The 16,052-nt window shown below is 36.3% G+C and overlaps 1 protein-coding gene across 8 annotated transcripts in view; it reads right to left on the minus strand.

Moving 5' to 3' along the window:
• The window catches only part of LOC139132031 (probable phospholipid-transporting ATPase IA), a 77,811-nt gene that overhangs the window by 15,687 nt on the left and 46,072 nt on the right, over positions 1-16,052 (minus strand). For 5 of the 8 annotated variants that reach the window (XR_011552241.1, XR_011552243.1, XR_011552242.1 and 2 more), the window contains 11 exons: positions 15,891-15,973; positions 15,339-15,388; positions 14,819-14,888; positions 14,285-14,369; positions 12,729-12,781; positions 12,176-12,310; positions 7,894-7,984; positions 6,342-6,496; positions 5,611-5,693; positions 4,677-4,782; positions 2,091-2,279 (listed from right to left, as the gene is read on the minus strand). Coding sequence is in view for 4 of the 8 variants with exons in the window: in XM_070698408.1 (XP_070554509.1) it covers positions 2,091-2,279; positions 4,677-4,782; positions 5,611-5,693; positions 6,342-6,496; positions 7,894-7,984; positions 12,176-12,310; positions 12,729-12,781; positions 14,285-14,369; positions 14,819-14,888; positions 15,339-15,388; positions 15,891-15,973 (1,100 nt within the window). In the remaining 4 variants the exon portion in view is untranslated. Of the gene's footprint in view, positions 1-442; positions 518-2,090; positions 2,280-4,676; positions 4,783-5,610; positions 5,694-6,341; positions 6,497-7,893; positions 7,985-12,175; positions 12,311-12,728; positions 12,782-14,284; positions 14,370-14,818; positions 14,889-15,338; positions 15,389-15,890; positions 15,974-16,052 lie in introns of all 8 variants that reach the window. The other 3 variants (XR_011552244.1, XM_070698409.1, XM_070698407.1) reach the window with 1 other exon arrangement.

Consider the following 16,052-nt stretch of genomic DNA (forward strand, 5'->3'; position numbering starts at 1 on the left):
GTGACATCATTAGATGGGACTACTACCATGACATTAAATACGTAAACTATGCAGCCATCATGCAAGTTCAAGATCATGTTTTTCACATTAATCATACTAAAGTTTTTTGTCAAATCATTGACCATATGTTCAGTTTACATTTCACAAAATGACACCTAAGTCGTCATCAAGTGTCTATCTTTCACGGCGATTTTATTTCAAATGAAATATTTAGTAGCAATTTGATATTGCTTGCAATTGCCATATGCCACAAAATTCCTCTGTGAATGGACTGTCAAGCTGGAAAAACCATCAGAATTTTCGAAATTGATTTTACTGAAAAACATGTGTTTGATAGAACATTGCATCTTGGCTGCTCACTCCAATGAACTGCAACAAGCACAACACAAGGGACAGGGCATGGAAAGGAAGATATTTACCACCTTATGAGGAAAAAACTTACCACATTATAAAGACCTATGCACCAACGGTCAAATAAGATCTGAGCTGACATGCCGTTCACCCAAATAAACCAGAACTATTGGATCAGGAAGGCAAAGGATGAGTTATGGTTCTGAGCACATGCACTGCAGCAACTCAAGTATGGGGCAAGAAAACAAGATGACAAACATGTCTGGCCACTTCAAGAAGTATCTGTGAAATTTAAGGAGGCTCACTGAATGTGTATATTTTTTCACTTTTTAAAGCCTCCCTTGACCCCTATTTTCCTTTTTTGTTGGTTCAACCTAATGTTAAGAACAATTGGATTAAACCACAGCTTGGCAAAAGGGGTCCGGACCAATGGTTGAGGGTTGATGTTAAGTGACATGTCATCTTCTTTGCAGCTCTGCTTTCTGCATTGTAAATTTCTTGGAATTTCAGTATTCCTCATTGTAAATTTCTTGGAATTTCCACATTCATTTACAGAGTCCAATCGATGTAAGTTTGTGATGATTCAGTTTTCAGTTTTTAAAACAGCTTTGCAATTACTACACGGAATGAATAATAATTTATACTTTTGTCTTAATTTGCACTGTCTGATTAAATAACCATCAATAAAGGAGAAGTTTGACTGAGTTTTGGAAAGACAACAATTTGCAATCACTTGGAAAATCAGGGTTGTCATTCCGCACAAGGCTGAAGGAGAATGTGTTTTGAAGTGTTTAGATGAAGAATTTCATTACATGGGTCCAAACCTTTGTCACATTACACAAGCATAACAGCTGTGAGCTGATGACAGTGGAACCAAGATGGACATAGTTTGCATATCACAAATAACCAGCTGCATAGCCAAACAAAATACCGTGAAAATGATTGTAAAAATAGAATGTTTTGCTTTCAGATTTGAGCCTCCTTTTCATTTCAATTTTGACTTCTACAATTTCAATCTAAAGGCAAATAAAAGTTAGTGAGATTAAATTGGATTAAAAAAAACATTAAAAAGTGTTAGTTTGAGCATCACAGGTATTGCACTGACTCTAAACATACAAGAATAAGTTAGAAATCCTGAGTCAGATTTTGGTTAAAATTGCAAAAAAGGAAAAAAATATGAAAATTTAATATCCTACATACTAAACACTTTGTCTTGACTATTTGTAAACCTATTACATGCATTTACCAATCAAGTCATAATAATGGTAGCCTACATGCAAACAGTGGATAGTTTGCAAATGGGTAACTTGTAAAAATGTCCTTGCATAATTGAAAAATTTCATAAGATTGTGTCTGTCTATGAATTTTGACTTTTTCATTTTCAGACGAAAATTAGGATACATATTGACTACTGAGCCATATTTGTGATATTATAAGTTCTGGAATTATCATCAAATGAACAGACACACTGATTGTTAAATTGTACAGTTATATACTTCTTTTGGCTTCAGACAGAGATTTTCATCAAACTGAAATTTCAAACTTCTCTGTAAAATTGTGCCTTGTTTGTCCACATCACATCAGTGTAAATGAAAGTTATCATCAATGTGTGAGAAATTAAAAATAATCTCCAGAAGTATTGAATAATTGTGTTACAAACAGTGGAGGTATAATACCGTAATGAATATGTCAGCATTGAAGATGAAAGTGAGAAATTAATAAGTTAGAAAGAAAGTTACCTCAATAATGTAAAGAGTGATGTTCTTATAGAACGAATAGAGTATAACTTTACTAAGTCTACAGTAGCTCCACACGCCATGCACCAACAGTAGTTTGATGAGAAATCGGAATTGGGCAATGGAATAATCCGAGGCACAGGCTGCCTGTAGGCCTTCGTGTCCACTGATACCAATACCGACGTGTGCAGCCTAAAATTAACATCAAAATTAAACATCAGTCTAGGACAATCAGAGTTGTATTTTAATCCAGAATGAGAGAGTTATTGGTGTTATGTAACTGTCCTAGGGACAAAAGCTGTAACTTTGGATAATATTTTCACTTAACACAAGTATATTTAACTTATTTTTTTCTTTAAACTGTGTAGAATTACAAAATATCAACTCGGTTACATTATACATTTTGCAGGCAATATTACTAATGGCAAATGAATTCTTGTGTGGATTACAATTTTGTTGACAACAACACCGTAGTACAAAACCAACACAGAGGATGAGTTGATAAGTTGTACACTAGGTATCAGACATGATTTCCGGAATGAAACAGGAAACTTGATTTCACAGAAACACTAAAAAATATTGAAAAAACACAGGAAAATACATCAACAGTTACAGCTATTATAGGTTTAAAACATGGTAGTTGTGAAAGTGAGGTTGCTTGTATTGTCATAAAATTCATAAGTTCACACTGTTAAATCAGGTGTCTTTTATTTCTCTTTTTTCTGAGAACACAAGTGTTTTTTCAGAAATTAAACTTAATGTGGTTAATGCAGAGTCTATGATTCAAGAGGTACTGTGTTCAGTGGTTTTGGCTCGCTACCAGCAACACTATTTGTGTGCTACAACTTTATTTGGTTTTAAACCTTTTCAGTTACTTTTATTGAGCATACCAGACATCTTGTAGACTGAATTAAGTCATTTCAGTGTGAAATATTTGGTGAATGTTTACCATGAGGTCACAGGTCATTGGAAGGTCACAGGGTATTGGAAGGTCATGGTCTTTTTGCGTAGTGACATGCAGCATGTGAAGTAGCCATTTCAGATTAACACAAACATGAATACCAAAATAATTGGCAAAGCATTAACTTTCATCTAAATATATCAATTGAAATATCAAAATAATATTCCGCTTGATTCTCTTTTGGCCTAATATACAAAAAGATGATAACAAATTCATGGCAGTGGATTCAGTCATCCATGTTCAATTCATACTGCATGAAATATTCATTGGAAAGTAAATAACGAATTCAGGTGTCAATGATCTGCTCACATTTGATATCTTGCTCTGTTTGCTTTTTGAAAGATCATAAACGGACCTGACGGTAGAATTTCATATGAAATGTTGTCACAGTACATTATGTATCTGTCACTTAATGTGTATGTTTGTTGTAAATTATGTCCTCCAGGGTACGATACATGTACGTTATGTGTCTCTTAAGAATCTGTATGTCGTTGATGGATGTTGCATTTTTATCTTTTTCTAATTTGGACTTTAAAGCAAATGTGACTCCATTACTTTTGAATTAATCATGAAACCTGTCATATTGACATAATGTCTGATTTTCAACTTTTTATTATTTTGTAAATGATATTTGACTTTAATAAGGTAGTTCGCGCCTTGAAAGTGAAAGACTTAAACTTTTGCTCAAACTTTCCTTAAGGAATCTTTCAACCATTCTCTTTCAAAATGAAGAATAATAATCAGGGGTCACCGTGCAAATTTTGATACTAGAGAAACAAATAACCCAAGATTTATGGATATTTGGAATTCAAAATGGATGCCATCCCTGTGTTAACTCTATGGAGAAAAATAAAATTTTTAAATTTTGAAAAACTAAGCTGGCGAAAAGTTTTCTTACATAAAGAGCTTTAAAATGAACCCCCACATGTAATATCTCAGAAAAGAATTGTAAAAGTTTGAGAGTCTGAATATCTGTCCCCTAGGTGTGTTCTACCTTAAGGTACAGTAGAGTGTGCCTCATATAATGTGCTTGGGTGGGCTTATCTTGAAGCTCTTGGAGTAAAGGAAGTTTTCAGTTTTTTTATTTGTGAAGTTTACACAAAGAGTTGACATAGAATGGTAGCCATTTTGAATTTCACATATCAGTAAATTTGGGTAATTTGTTTCAACAGAACCAAAGTTTGCATGGTGACAACTTATTTTTATTTTTGACTGTGAAAGAAAATGGTTGAAAGCTTCCCTGGGGAAAGTTTACATGAAAGTTTTAAGTGTTTCAATTTTGAGGCGCATACTACCTTAACTCTGGAAACAATGCATGGAGTAAGTAAACACGTTTAAGGTAATAATTTCCACACTGAACACTAGTAAAATTTCATTTCACTCTAACTCTAACAAGAGAATATAAAGAACTATTCCAACTCTGGCAACAGATTGACATGTTTTTGTAATCCTATAAAAGATGATCCTAGGACAGAACATATAGACGGCCTATTAACCTAGTAGTAAAAACACAAATGGCCTAACCCTGTAGTAAAAACTATATCACACAAGTGAAAAAGTAGGCTTTGTAAACTACTATATCATTTTGGACAACTTTCCATATAAGAAGGTTCAGCTTTTCACGTTACCTGAATCATACCAACATCATTGGCACCATCTCCAATAGCAAGGGTTATAGCCTGGCAGCTTTTCTTTACCATTTCAACAATTTCAGCTTTCTGTAGTGGAGACACTCTGGTGGTACAAATAAATGACAGTTCACAGAGAAGGAATCAGACAAATGTTAACACTGACATGAATATGTGTCTGTGATCAACATTCTAACACCACAGATAAAAATTGTTTTTGTCAATATGTCTGGCCTTTTGTGCAGTGTATGCTAATGTACTATACTATAAAGAACCACACAGGTGCTAGGCAACGAATGAAAATTTTTAGGCAGTTTTTTAATTGTCACATGACTAACGAGTAGCATTTCACAAGTTTACACATAATCACAAACGAAGGAGAATGTTATATTTAGAATTATACACTCTAATGTGTGTTTTAATTCAGAAATTGTCAATTTTTCCTGTCAAGACCTTTGAATTTACCGGTAGTTTACGGTAGAATGCATCTTGGGAACGAATTTCTGGACTCTGTAACTTTTACAATACATTTTGGTTTTACCACTTGTGGCAGCTCATTTTGAAGCTCATGAAGTGAGTAAAGTTTCCACTGCCCTATTTTTTTGCAAATCAAAAATTAATTTATCCCGTGGAGTTAATGCAGGAATGACGGCCATTTGGAATATCAAGTGTCAGAAAGTATTGGAGAATTGGTTTCTCCAGTACCAAATTTTGCATGGTGACCCCTGATTTGTATTCTTAATTCTAAAAGGGAATGATTGATACATTAGTTTCATTGGGGAAGTTAAATCTTACAATTTCAGGTTCTTGCAACCTTAATTACCTCTCTATCACAATTTACATAACAAAAAAGATTGGTATGATAATTTACATAACAAAAACGTTTGGTTTGATAATTTACATGACAAAAAGATGGACGTAAGAGCCCACTTACCTGCAACATATTACAGCTTTGCAAGACACTGCTAGATCGAGGAATTCCTTCCTAAGCTCAAATGACAGTGCATATTTCAGTGACTAGAAAAGAAACAATTTGTGTCACAATGAGATTCCTATCATTTTCTTATATTCAGAGGTGAAGTTAAACCTACTGAGCTAGGACAGAGGATAGAACAGGTAGGAAAGGAAATTGGATAGACAGAATGATAGGCACTCTGTGAATTCCACTTGAGAATTTATTTGTGTGCACTGAGAAGTGACCTTTTATAAGATAAACACCAGTTGGTGGCAAGCAGTTCCATAGAAAGTGACATTTTTGCAGTTTCCCAAGAGAGCATTTCCATGAAAGGCGTGTATGACAACCGTTTTCAGACACCAAGTATGACCAATGTGTAAACACACACAAGGATTTCAGTGAGATAAAGACAACATCAAACCACAAAAGTGCAAATCTGACAAATCTTTTCAATAGAAACATTGCAGGAATGAAAAAAAATTCATTCTACTGATCTGCCTTCTGTTTGAATGAAAAACAAGAGTTTGTATTTTGTTATTGAGGTCATTGAGAATCAAACTGTTTGCACTTCATATGGGACACTTCTTCATGGACAGGTGTCAATGAACCCTAACAATGATTTCAAATCTTTCACACAACTCAACAAGTGTAACAGAGGTACAAAGACTGTCTGGTTTTACAGAAACAGAGGAATGTACGAATCAACTCACCAATCCATCAATGATAAGCCCCACTTCATTTTCTTTGCCCAGCTGATCCCCAAACGTGTTGACATGACGTAGTAGAGTCTCCCGGGTGTCGTCGTGGTTTTCCTCATTGATGATCATCAAGGGCATCGCTTCTTTCAACAACTTGCATGAAAAACCTGTTGTTTGAAAAATAAAAAGCTGTTTACAAAACAACTATAATAACTCTGTATGATTCTACATACCTCTAGAATACACAAAATTTCACTAGTTGAGATGATATGATACATGAAATCAAGAGTATATGAAAGTTCACAGGAAGGGTATGATTGTATTCTTTGAAGTCTCTTCACAGCAAATTCTTTCCCTGAAGTCCTTTACAACAAATTCTCTCCTGAAAGAGGCATTTCACATGGTCATAAAGACAGCTGTTAAACTGTTAGACTGGCTATACAATTAAGTAAGGGTGCACTGATCACTAAATAACAGAGCAATTCACGGTCCCACTAGAGTCATAAACTTTGGTGATTTACGCATCAGATGTTTAAATTACCCTAAACACTTGAGGATTGGATACAATCCTAGTTTCAATTCATTCCTTCTCTGTGTTTCACCGATAAACAAGCAGAATTCAACATGCATTATACCCTTTTGATAAAGCTCCATTAGCCTTGATTCTTGATGCTCTTTGCCTGTAAAACAGTTTCTCATACTATTTCCCAAGATCAGGTTGAAATGCACAATGTCAAACTTGCTAATGCAGCCTATACAAATGTTACTGGGGACAACTGGATTTCATTTTATCAAGACTCCAATTCATTAATCAATAACAACATAATATTTACATGCTCAGTACATCATGCAAAGTGTGGCAAAACTTTGAATTTTGACACTTTTGAGAGTAAAAGAATTAAATGCACTGGTTTCTAGAACAAATGCAATGAAAATATCAAGATACAGCTGTTGTGGTTTTAAGTGAAAGTGTGAATTAACAGCTATCTTCATGATCTGAGGTACAGCATAGACATATTCACAAAAAGTTCCAATGTTGTCATCTATATTGGAATTTGGACAAAAAAGTCCAGATGAGTAACAAAGACATTTCTAGGTTTTTTACACATACAGGGCAGGAAATCATTTTATTTTATGTTTTCCTCTACCATCTGCAATAAGTAATAAAGTTTTCTGCTTAAAACACAGTGCAGCACAGTAGCTGGTAATCATGGCTCAGATGGTGTGTTCTTGGCACACAATTATCAGATAAGCCACTGTACTGGGGCAACAGTGTTATCTTGCAAATCAAACATTACATTATATTGACATAACCTTTCAACAGCAGTGCTGTAAAAACGGAAGAAGGCATTTACTGAAACCATTAGCCCTGTACAAATTCTAAATTCGATAATTTTCATGACAGAAAATATGACATATGTAAAATTGATAGGCATAAAACCCTCAAAAATTGATTTTGGTCAACAGTGTCATTGGAAGACACACAGAATTACAGCAACAGTGTAAATAGCGCTTGTGAGAGTCACAGCTGTAAGTATAGATGAGACAGTCTGTTAGCCTTTACCTATATTAATTGCAGTCTCTTGTTTGTCCCCGGTTAGCACCCAGATTTTAATGTCAGCCTTAGACAGTGTTTCAATAGTTTCTGGAACACCCTGGTGATGAAAGGAAAAAATTTCATATTTATTTTCTGAAAAGAAAGCTTGTGCACTGTTATTTTGTGAGAACAACCTGAGAACAGAGTTGGTTGAAGACAGAAGACGTAGGAGAGTGTGCAGATTTCTTGTGCCACTGAAGACTGCCCTCAAGTTTATACAATGAAATAATTATATGACATGTGTTGTCACCGAGGGCGCTATACACTCTCTGGAAAGTACTTTTCATTTGAGCGTTACTGATGCTTGCTCATGCTTGGTATAAACCAAATATCACAATAGGGCTGAGCTCCTCAGCTTGCCCGGAGAAATACTGGAAATTACCATTCAAAGTGCTGGTACACTCTTCATGGTAAATAATGGTATATTGGTAATTTTTCACATACTTTCATTTGATGACTTAATCTCATCTACATTGTATTTTAATAGAGTGCACTGCGCAAGTACAGTTACCCTTTAATACAAAAGTCAAGATTGCTGTTTTTGTACTCTAAATTACTTTGCACCCTGATACATACATACATCATTTCTTTTTTCAGTGTTAAGGGGGAGACCCACATTCGCAGACACTTTTCTTTAATCTGATTTTTCACCATTAAAATGAATCTTTAACCCGACATGTAGTATATGTTTGGGTAGCTCGACAATTGAAGATTATAAATATTGTAAGAATATTTCAAAACCTGTTTGCGTGTGTATGTTTTGCTCAAAAATGTGTGTTTTTGAGTTTTTTCACTTAAAAAAGTATAAGTATGAGAGGGTGATGGCCATTGGTGAGCCGTTTACTGCAATCGATAGCAGGGTAAGGTGTGTAAAAAACCGTGTCTTGGATTTTCGATACTCCGCTTTGTTTTTGCACAATTAGCCTTGAAAGTGAGAAGTGGTGGATTCTGAATAAATTAACGGCTTTTGTCCACGTTTGTCACGATATCTTTTGTTTTTGGACATTATCGAATTCTGAGACACGGTTTTGTAGAAACAGTCATTAACTACAACCTGTGCAAAGATAAGGCTAATCCGTCAACGCGGCGCCAAGTTACACTCTCCAGAAGTTGCGATACATTGCCAAAAACGGAACGGAGTAAATCGCAGAAATGTGTATGCGACCCTTGGAGTCGCACAAAGTCAGCTAAAATTCCGGTTTGCTCACATTTTCAGTGGAAATTCCCTGCCCATAATGAAGTGCAGGACTTTTGACACAATTGTCTGAATTTGTGGTATGAATGAAATGATACATGACGTGAAAATTGGAAGAAAATGAACACTGAAACGGCCAGTTCGCGGCGTAAGCGTTAGGCTTTATTTACACAACTGTCATTCCGAGCTAAATCTGGGGATAATCTTCTTGCTAAATACAAACTAGCGTATTAACTGTGCACTGTTGTGTACCAGTTAAAATTTGATTATCAAGAGAAGAAATGGCTGGCTGCGTCACGGTCGCCCGTGGCTGCGTATATACTTCGTAAAATTATGTGATTTTGCATGCCAAGTCCGATGACATCGTGTTTTCCTCTCTTTTGGTTGCGCAATCATCACCGCGTTTTCAGCTTCCTGCCCGGAGAGAGACACGTGACAATGAATTACAATGTGGTACATACCGACAAAGACGAAGTTCATTCAGACGCCGTGTTGCGACGTTAGCTTTTACGTTCCGTACTGCATGTTGAAGTACGACCACAGTCCGCCTTGAACATGGCATGGAGCTAAAAACGGACAGCTACATGAACACGGTTTCCGACCTCAGAAGCACCATTGCCGAGCTAACTTTGTGTTGTGTCAGGTTAGAACCCATCGTTAGGCTAAACTAAATACAACACTTGACAATATCTGGTATCTAAAACGATTTCATATCTATTAAATAGAAAGATAAAAAGTTGGCGAAAAACTGAAATAAATCGATTTTGACAAGAAACTTGAACAATTCTAAAAGCGACTTGTTTTGGCTTCGCGAATACCATGGAGGCGAGTACCTAAAACAGATGTGAATCTGTGACCACGCTGACTGAAGACGTCATTCTAAAATCGCGACGGTCGAATTTTGTACAAGTAATGAAATGCGTGAACTTCAGTCAAACAGTTGAATATCGCGTTCTCTGATATGTGGAAACGAGCATTCGTCGTTCTCCGGTGGTGACTGTACTGTCCATTGAACTACTATAATAACGACGATAGACAGGCCAGCAGCACGCTGTTTTTCAGCGTGATTGAGTTTATCAACAGAAAAAGTAGTTGCTGATTCGAAAAAAGCACGTTCATGGTTGTTTAATTTTTTTTAATTTCATGGAAACTATTCTATCATTTTCAATTTTGGTTTCTTTAAATTTATTGCATAAGTTTATAATTACCTAATAACAATTAAATCGCAATGATTTTAAAGGTATACTGACATGAATTTGTGCTGTGAAATATCGCATACTTTTCAATCGAGATTGATTTCGACCCTGGATTTCGACTCACTTCATGAGCAGTCCGCCAATAAAAGTTCAGTTGATCGAGACAAATTATATATGCTCTATGATTAGCTCCGTACAGATTGAAAAACAAATGCTAGGTCAACATTGTGTTTGCATTGTAAATCACGGCATCATTCTAAACTTTACGTGCATTACCCGCATCACGTTCTCTCTGTGTCCGCATAGAATTTACAAAACAATAAGCACACGTTTCCTAACCGGGCAGAGCAGACACCGGCGCGATTTTCTCGTTATAAAATTTTGAACTATTGGCATATTTCTAACTTCTACTGAGAGGAATGTTGTTCGCCCAACTGTCGAAACAAAAAGACGTCGCAACCATTTTCACAAAAAAGAATAGAAAACTTGTAGTGACGTACAGGAACGTAATCTTCATTGCATGCTTTAGGTGTAAACCGTAACGTAAGCAGTAACAGTTTTGGTTGCCGGACTTCACTGGGCATTTGCAGACGTAAAAAATCATCTAACATTTTTATCATCAGTCGCAATAAGTTCGGAGCGGGATCAAATTTTGAATGTCGGACTTCATTAGGTGCAGACAAACATGTAAACTGTTATCAGAAAAAGACGTAATTTTTGGATTTTCGGAGTAGCCTAGTTTGATTGGGCGGGGTCAGTTTTGAATGTCAGACTATACTTTGCATTGAGTCCATGTCATTTGTTAGCGGACACAAATGTACGTTTTGGTTTTCGGCGGCGATTAATTTTGAATGCTGGACTTTATTTAGCAAACATGTAAAGACAAAGACCTACTATTTGGATTTTCGGCTGTTATTTGTTTTGTACGGGAACAGTTTTATTAAATACGTGTTATAGGAAAACGAGGTAAAAATAACGTAAACTACAATGAGCAGCCTCTCTGTTGTGCGCAAGATGTATCACCAGTTTTTGTTCGAAGCTCAGTTTAGTGTTGAATGAGTAAGCGTTCTGCGTTACATTCCTCGCTTGCGACCATTTCCAGTTTACACCTTTTCAACGCATCGGAAACTGGAGTTTTAAGCCTGACTGTAACTCTGACAATTTCAACTGTTCTCTCATTCCCAGCCATATGCTTGATATTTCGCTTATGTGTGGACCATGCTTTTGCAATCGACGGCTACCTGCAGCATGTTCAGTAGCCACAACATACTTCCTGCCGCCAGCTGGGAAGAAGACTGACGCATGCGCACTCCTCCGGACGGAATTAACGTAATCTACTTACGCTCTTGAGATAGCCTTGACTAATCTGGAAACCGTTAAGACATAAGAAAAACACGGCACGCGAACTGGCCTACAATGCTCATTTTTGTTAAAATCTTACTCTTTTCCGAGTATGTTATGGTTTCAAACTTATCGTCCACTCAAAGGCCATATTAGACAGATTCAAAATTTACCATAAAACGAAAAATGACCAAAATCACTAAAGGAAGGTGGGTCTACCCCTTAAATGTTCATGTTATTCTACCAACTTTATCATCGAATCACTGAATCTTGATCACAGAAGTACAGTAATGAGGCTTGGGGCCATCATTGGTGTAAAGCCAAATTGCAGCAACCAGGTGTGTCACAGAAAAATCTCACAGTATACACTTGACACATGTATATCAGGACGTTGCTTGCTGCTGGCTTGAACAACACACTATGCACGCTATCACTTGCAGGATCCTTCCTTTACTAAATATTCAATTGATAGATCTTCATTTCAGACTGATGGATTTTGAGGTGTCTCTGCACTCACCCACTGTAGTTTATCTTCAATGGCAGATGCTCCATGTAGGAATAAATTTTTCTCAATCAATTCTGCAGCCTCATCCAGTTTGGTATCCCTGTTTTGAAGTGAAGTGCTGGCCTTGTAGTATGTTTCACTCCACTCCTACACAAGCAAGAAACAGCACGGTAGATTAAATCTAGCATTTTTCGTTGATTTGCAAATTTTACAATCACTGCCCTTAAGACTGTCTGTAGTTAAGGTATCACCATGGTAACACTTTGGAAATTGCATTTTCAAAACTTAACACAAACAGCATTGAATCAAATTCCACAGTGTAATCTATGGCGCTGTTTGTTTTAATAATTTTTACCATGATAGGGAAACCTAAACGGAAATTGTTTGAAATATCTAACTGGCCTATACCATGAACAGACATTACATGGTTCATACAAAATTATCAACTTTTGACCAGAGCCACATAGAAGAAATTCTATCAATTGATTCTGATTGTGGTCACTCATTGAATAATTCATTTGGGATATTTCACCATGGCATAAAATTACATGGATGGTATTCTTACCTCATACTCTTCTTTACTGATTTCTCTGCCAGCAAAACATAAAGTCCTCAACCCTGAAATGGTATGACACACAACATAAAGTCCTCAACCCTGAAATGGTATGACACACAACATAAAGTCCTCAACCCTGAAATGGTATGACACACAACATAAAGTCCTCAACCCTGAAATGGTATGACACACAACATAAAGTCCTCAACCCTGAAATGGTATGACAAACAACATAAAGTCCTCAACCCTGAAATGGTGTGACACACAACATAACGTCGTCAACCCTGAAATGGTATGACACACAACATAAAGTCCTCAACCCTGAAATGGTATGACACACAACATAAAGTCTTCAACCCTGAAATGGTATGACACACAACATAAGGTCCTCAACCCTGAAATGGTGTGAGACACAACATAACGTCCTCAACCCTGAAATGGTATGACACACAACATAAAGTCCTCAACCCTGAAATGGTATGACACACAACATAAGGTCCTCAACCCTGAAATGGTGTGAGACACAACATAACGTCCTCAACCCTGAAATGGTATGACACACAACATAAAGTCCTCAACCCTGAAATGGTGTGACACACAACATAACGTCCTCAACCCTGAAATGGTGTGACACACAACATAACGTCGTCAACCCTGAAATGGTATGACACACAACATAAGGTCCTCAACCCTGAAATGGTGTGAGACACAACATAAAGTCCTCAACCCTGAAATGGTATGACACACAACATAAAGTCCTCAACCCTGAAATGGTATGACACACAACATAAAGTCCTCAACCCTGAAATGGTGTGACACACAACATAACGTCCTCAACCCTGAAATGGTATGACACACAACATAAAGTCCTCAACCCTGAAATGGTGTGACACACAACATAACGTCCTCAACCCTGAAATGGTATGACACACAACATAAAGTCCTCAACCCTGAAATGGTGTGACACACAACATAACGTCCTCAACCCTGAAATGGTATGACACACAACATAAAGTCCTCAACCCTGAAATGATATGACACACAACATCACACAACAGTTTTTCAAAGTCTTATTTTGTCTCTCTGTCACTTCTCAATGTCTTATGTCCCTGTACAAGGGTCTAAATGAAATTCATGAGAACAGCAAACAATGTTGAGGAGAATGACACATTCATTCAAAACAATAATAGCTATACCACTGTTGACATTAAAAAGAAAAATGGTGAAAACGTCATTAAAAGTTACGGCTACTGGTTCTTCAAAGCATAAAATATATATTTCAAACTTGTCCTGAATGTCAAGATGTCTAAAACAGTTTAGCAAACTTAACAGAAATACATCAAGTATCTATCAAATAAATTTAAGCAAGATGAAGGTATGGGGACGGCCTTAAATTTGCTATCTTTCATGTAAATCTACTTGTCATTTACATTCTTTCAAATTTCACACTTTGTTCATTTATCTTTCTGGTTGAATAAATTCACCTCTTCAAGTCACAAAAATTCATCTTATCTCATATAAATACAAATGAAAGAGATGTCCTGTGGAAACAAAGTCATTTTTACCTTCATTGGCAAACTCTGAAAGATGTTGAAGTGTGACCTCTTTGTACGGACTATCTTCTGCTAAACGTTCATATATGACTGTGTCCTGAGAAGCAACAACAAAACACACATTTTAGTCTCATTTTTTATCAAAGTAAGTGTAGAACTTCGTTGAGATACTCGCTGGACTGTAATAAATTTATTGGCAATGCTTCATGGCTTCTTAATCAAGAATTGTCAGTTGCAGCAGATGTGAAACCTGCTGTATGATAATTCAACATGATAAAGATCTTACTAATTCTCTGGAGAGTATGATAGATCATGCTCAAAGTGAAGTGGTGCATCATTGAATTACCACGTTACACTAAGGCCTTATAAAGACATGAAAGAGTCTTGAAAACACAAATGAAATCACTCTCATAGACACAATATCATTTTATATAGAGTAAATCTTCCTAGAATCATTTGTCAGTATTGCTAATAAATGATAAGATAAAGCAATGAGAAAAGTACGATCCAATCATTATGCATAACATTGAGATAAATTTTACTCACTGCTCCTTTACAATACAGATATATGGTTCCCTCTGGGTTTCTGACAATTACGGACATCCGTTTCCGATAACTGAAAGAACAGATAAAAGGCACATGGTGAAACGGTTGAGAAATAAACATTTGAGAATAGTGCCAGTGTGAAAAATGTTTCTTGTGAAGCCCATGGTAAGTTTTATTGAACAGCACTTACATAACCCTGTTATTTCCAAAAGTTTGAGAAATTCATGTAAAAAACAAAATCAAATTCAGATGGCAGAAATGACTTATCAAGTCCAAGGAAACTTGTGAAGGGTTGTGTGATCTGAAAGTTGACAACTCAGTATAGTTGTGATGTATTTTTTAAAGAACAATAACCCTTTGAGCAAAAAGGATTTAAATGATGAAAATAGTGTTGTATACTCATTGTGGAATGACAATTTCTGGGATATCAGATGTCAAGAGTATCTGTTGTTTGATCAAAGACCTCAGATTGGAAAGAAACAAAGTAGAAAACTACAAGTACGTAGACTCAATGTCATACCTGTTAAATTCTAAAACATTTAAAACTTCGTATTTTTCTTCTTGTCCTAACTGTGAACAAAAGTGATAGAGAGTGATTCAAATGTTATGTGGAATAAATGATTGATATCAAACTGTGATGAATTATCAAAAATTCATTGTGATTCAACTACAATGCTGTATTCATAAACATTGTTAAAACAATGCCACTACAGTTGTGCAGAAAAACCCTATTCAGACTGCCTTGTGTGGAAAATTGATAAATTACAGTTTATGTGCATACTTAGATTTTGGTCAACAATGCTCACTGAAGTAATTGTTTTATTTTAAAGGGAAATGTTTCTGAAAATGGTTTATCCTTCTCACTTCCATGTAGCCCTATCCCCCGACCCCATCCCCACAGCCACCCCCACCCCCACCCCAAAATTATGTACAGCCTATGATCAGAGGTTTTCAATGATTCATATTTTCATGATGTTTTATAGACAAGACTGGGCCAACACTGATGAACGGAAAACATTTTGTATCATAGTCATGGAAATGATATTGTTGGATGATGATGAGTGTGACTCACAGCATCTATGGTTACATATTCTGGTGTTCTCACACTGAAGATAAAACCCAGCTCTTTGGCAGCGTTGACCAGTGCAGCTTCATCTGATGAAAAAAACAGGAAACATCATTATGCTCAAAATATCCTTGCTATGGACACCACGCCAGCAAAGATGCATTTCTC

This window comes from Ptychodera flava, chromosome 4 (genome assembly GCF_041260155.1).
Source record: "Ptychodera flava strain L36383 chromosome 4, AS_Pfla_20210202, whole genome shotgun sequence".
NCBI classification, from domain to species: domain Eukaryota; kingdom Metazoa; phylum Hemichordata; class Enteropneusta; family Ptychoderidae; genus Ptychodera; species Ptychodera flava.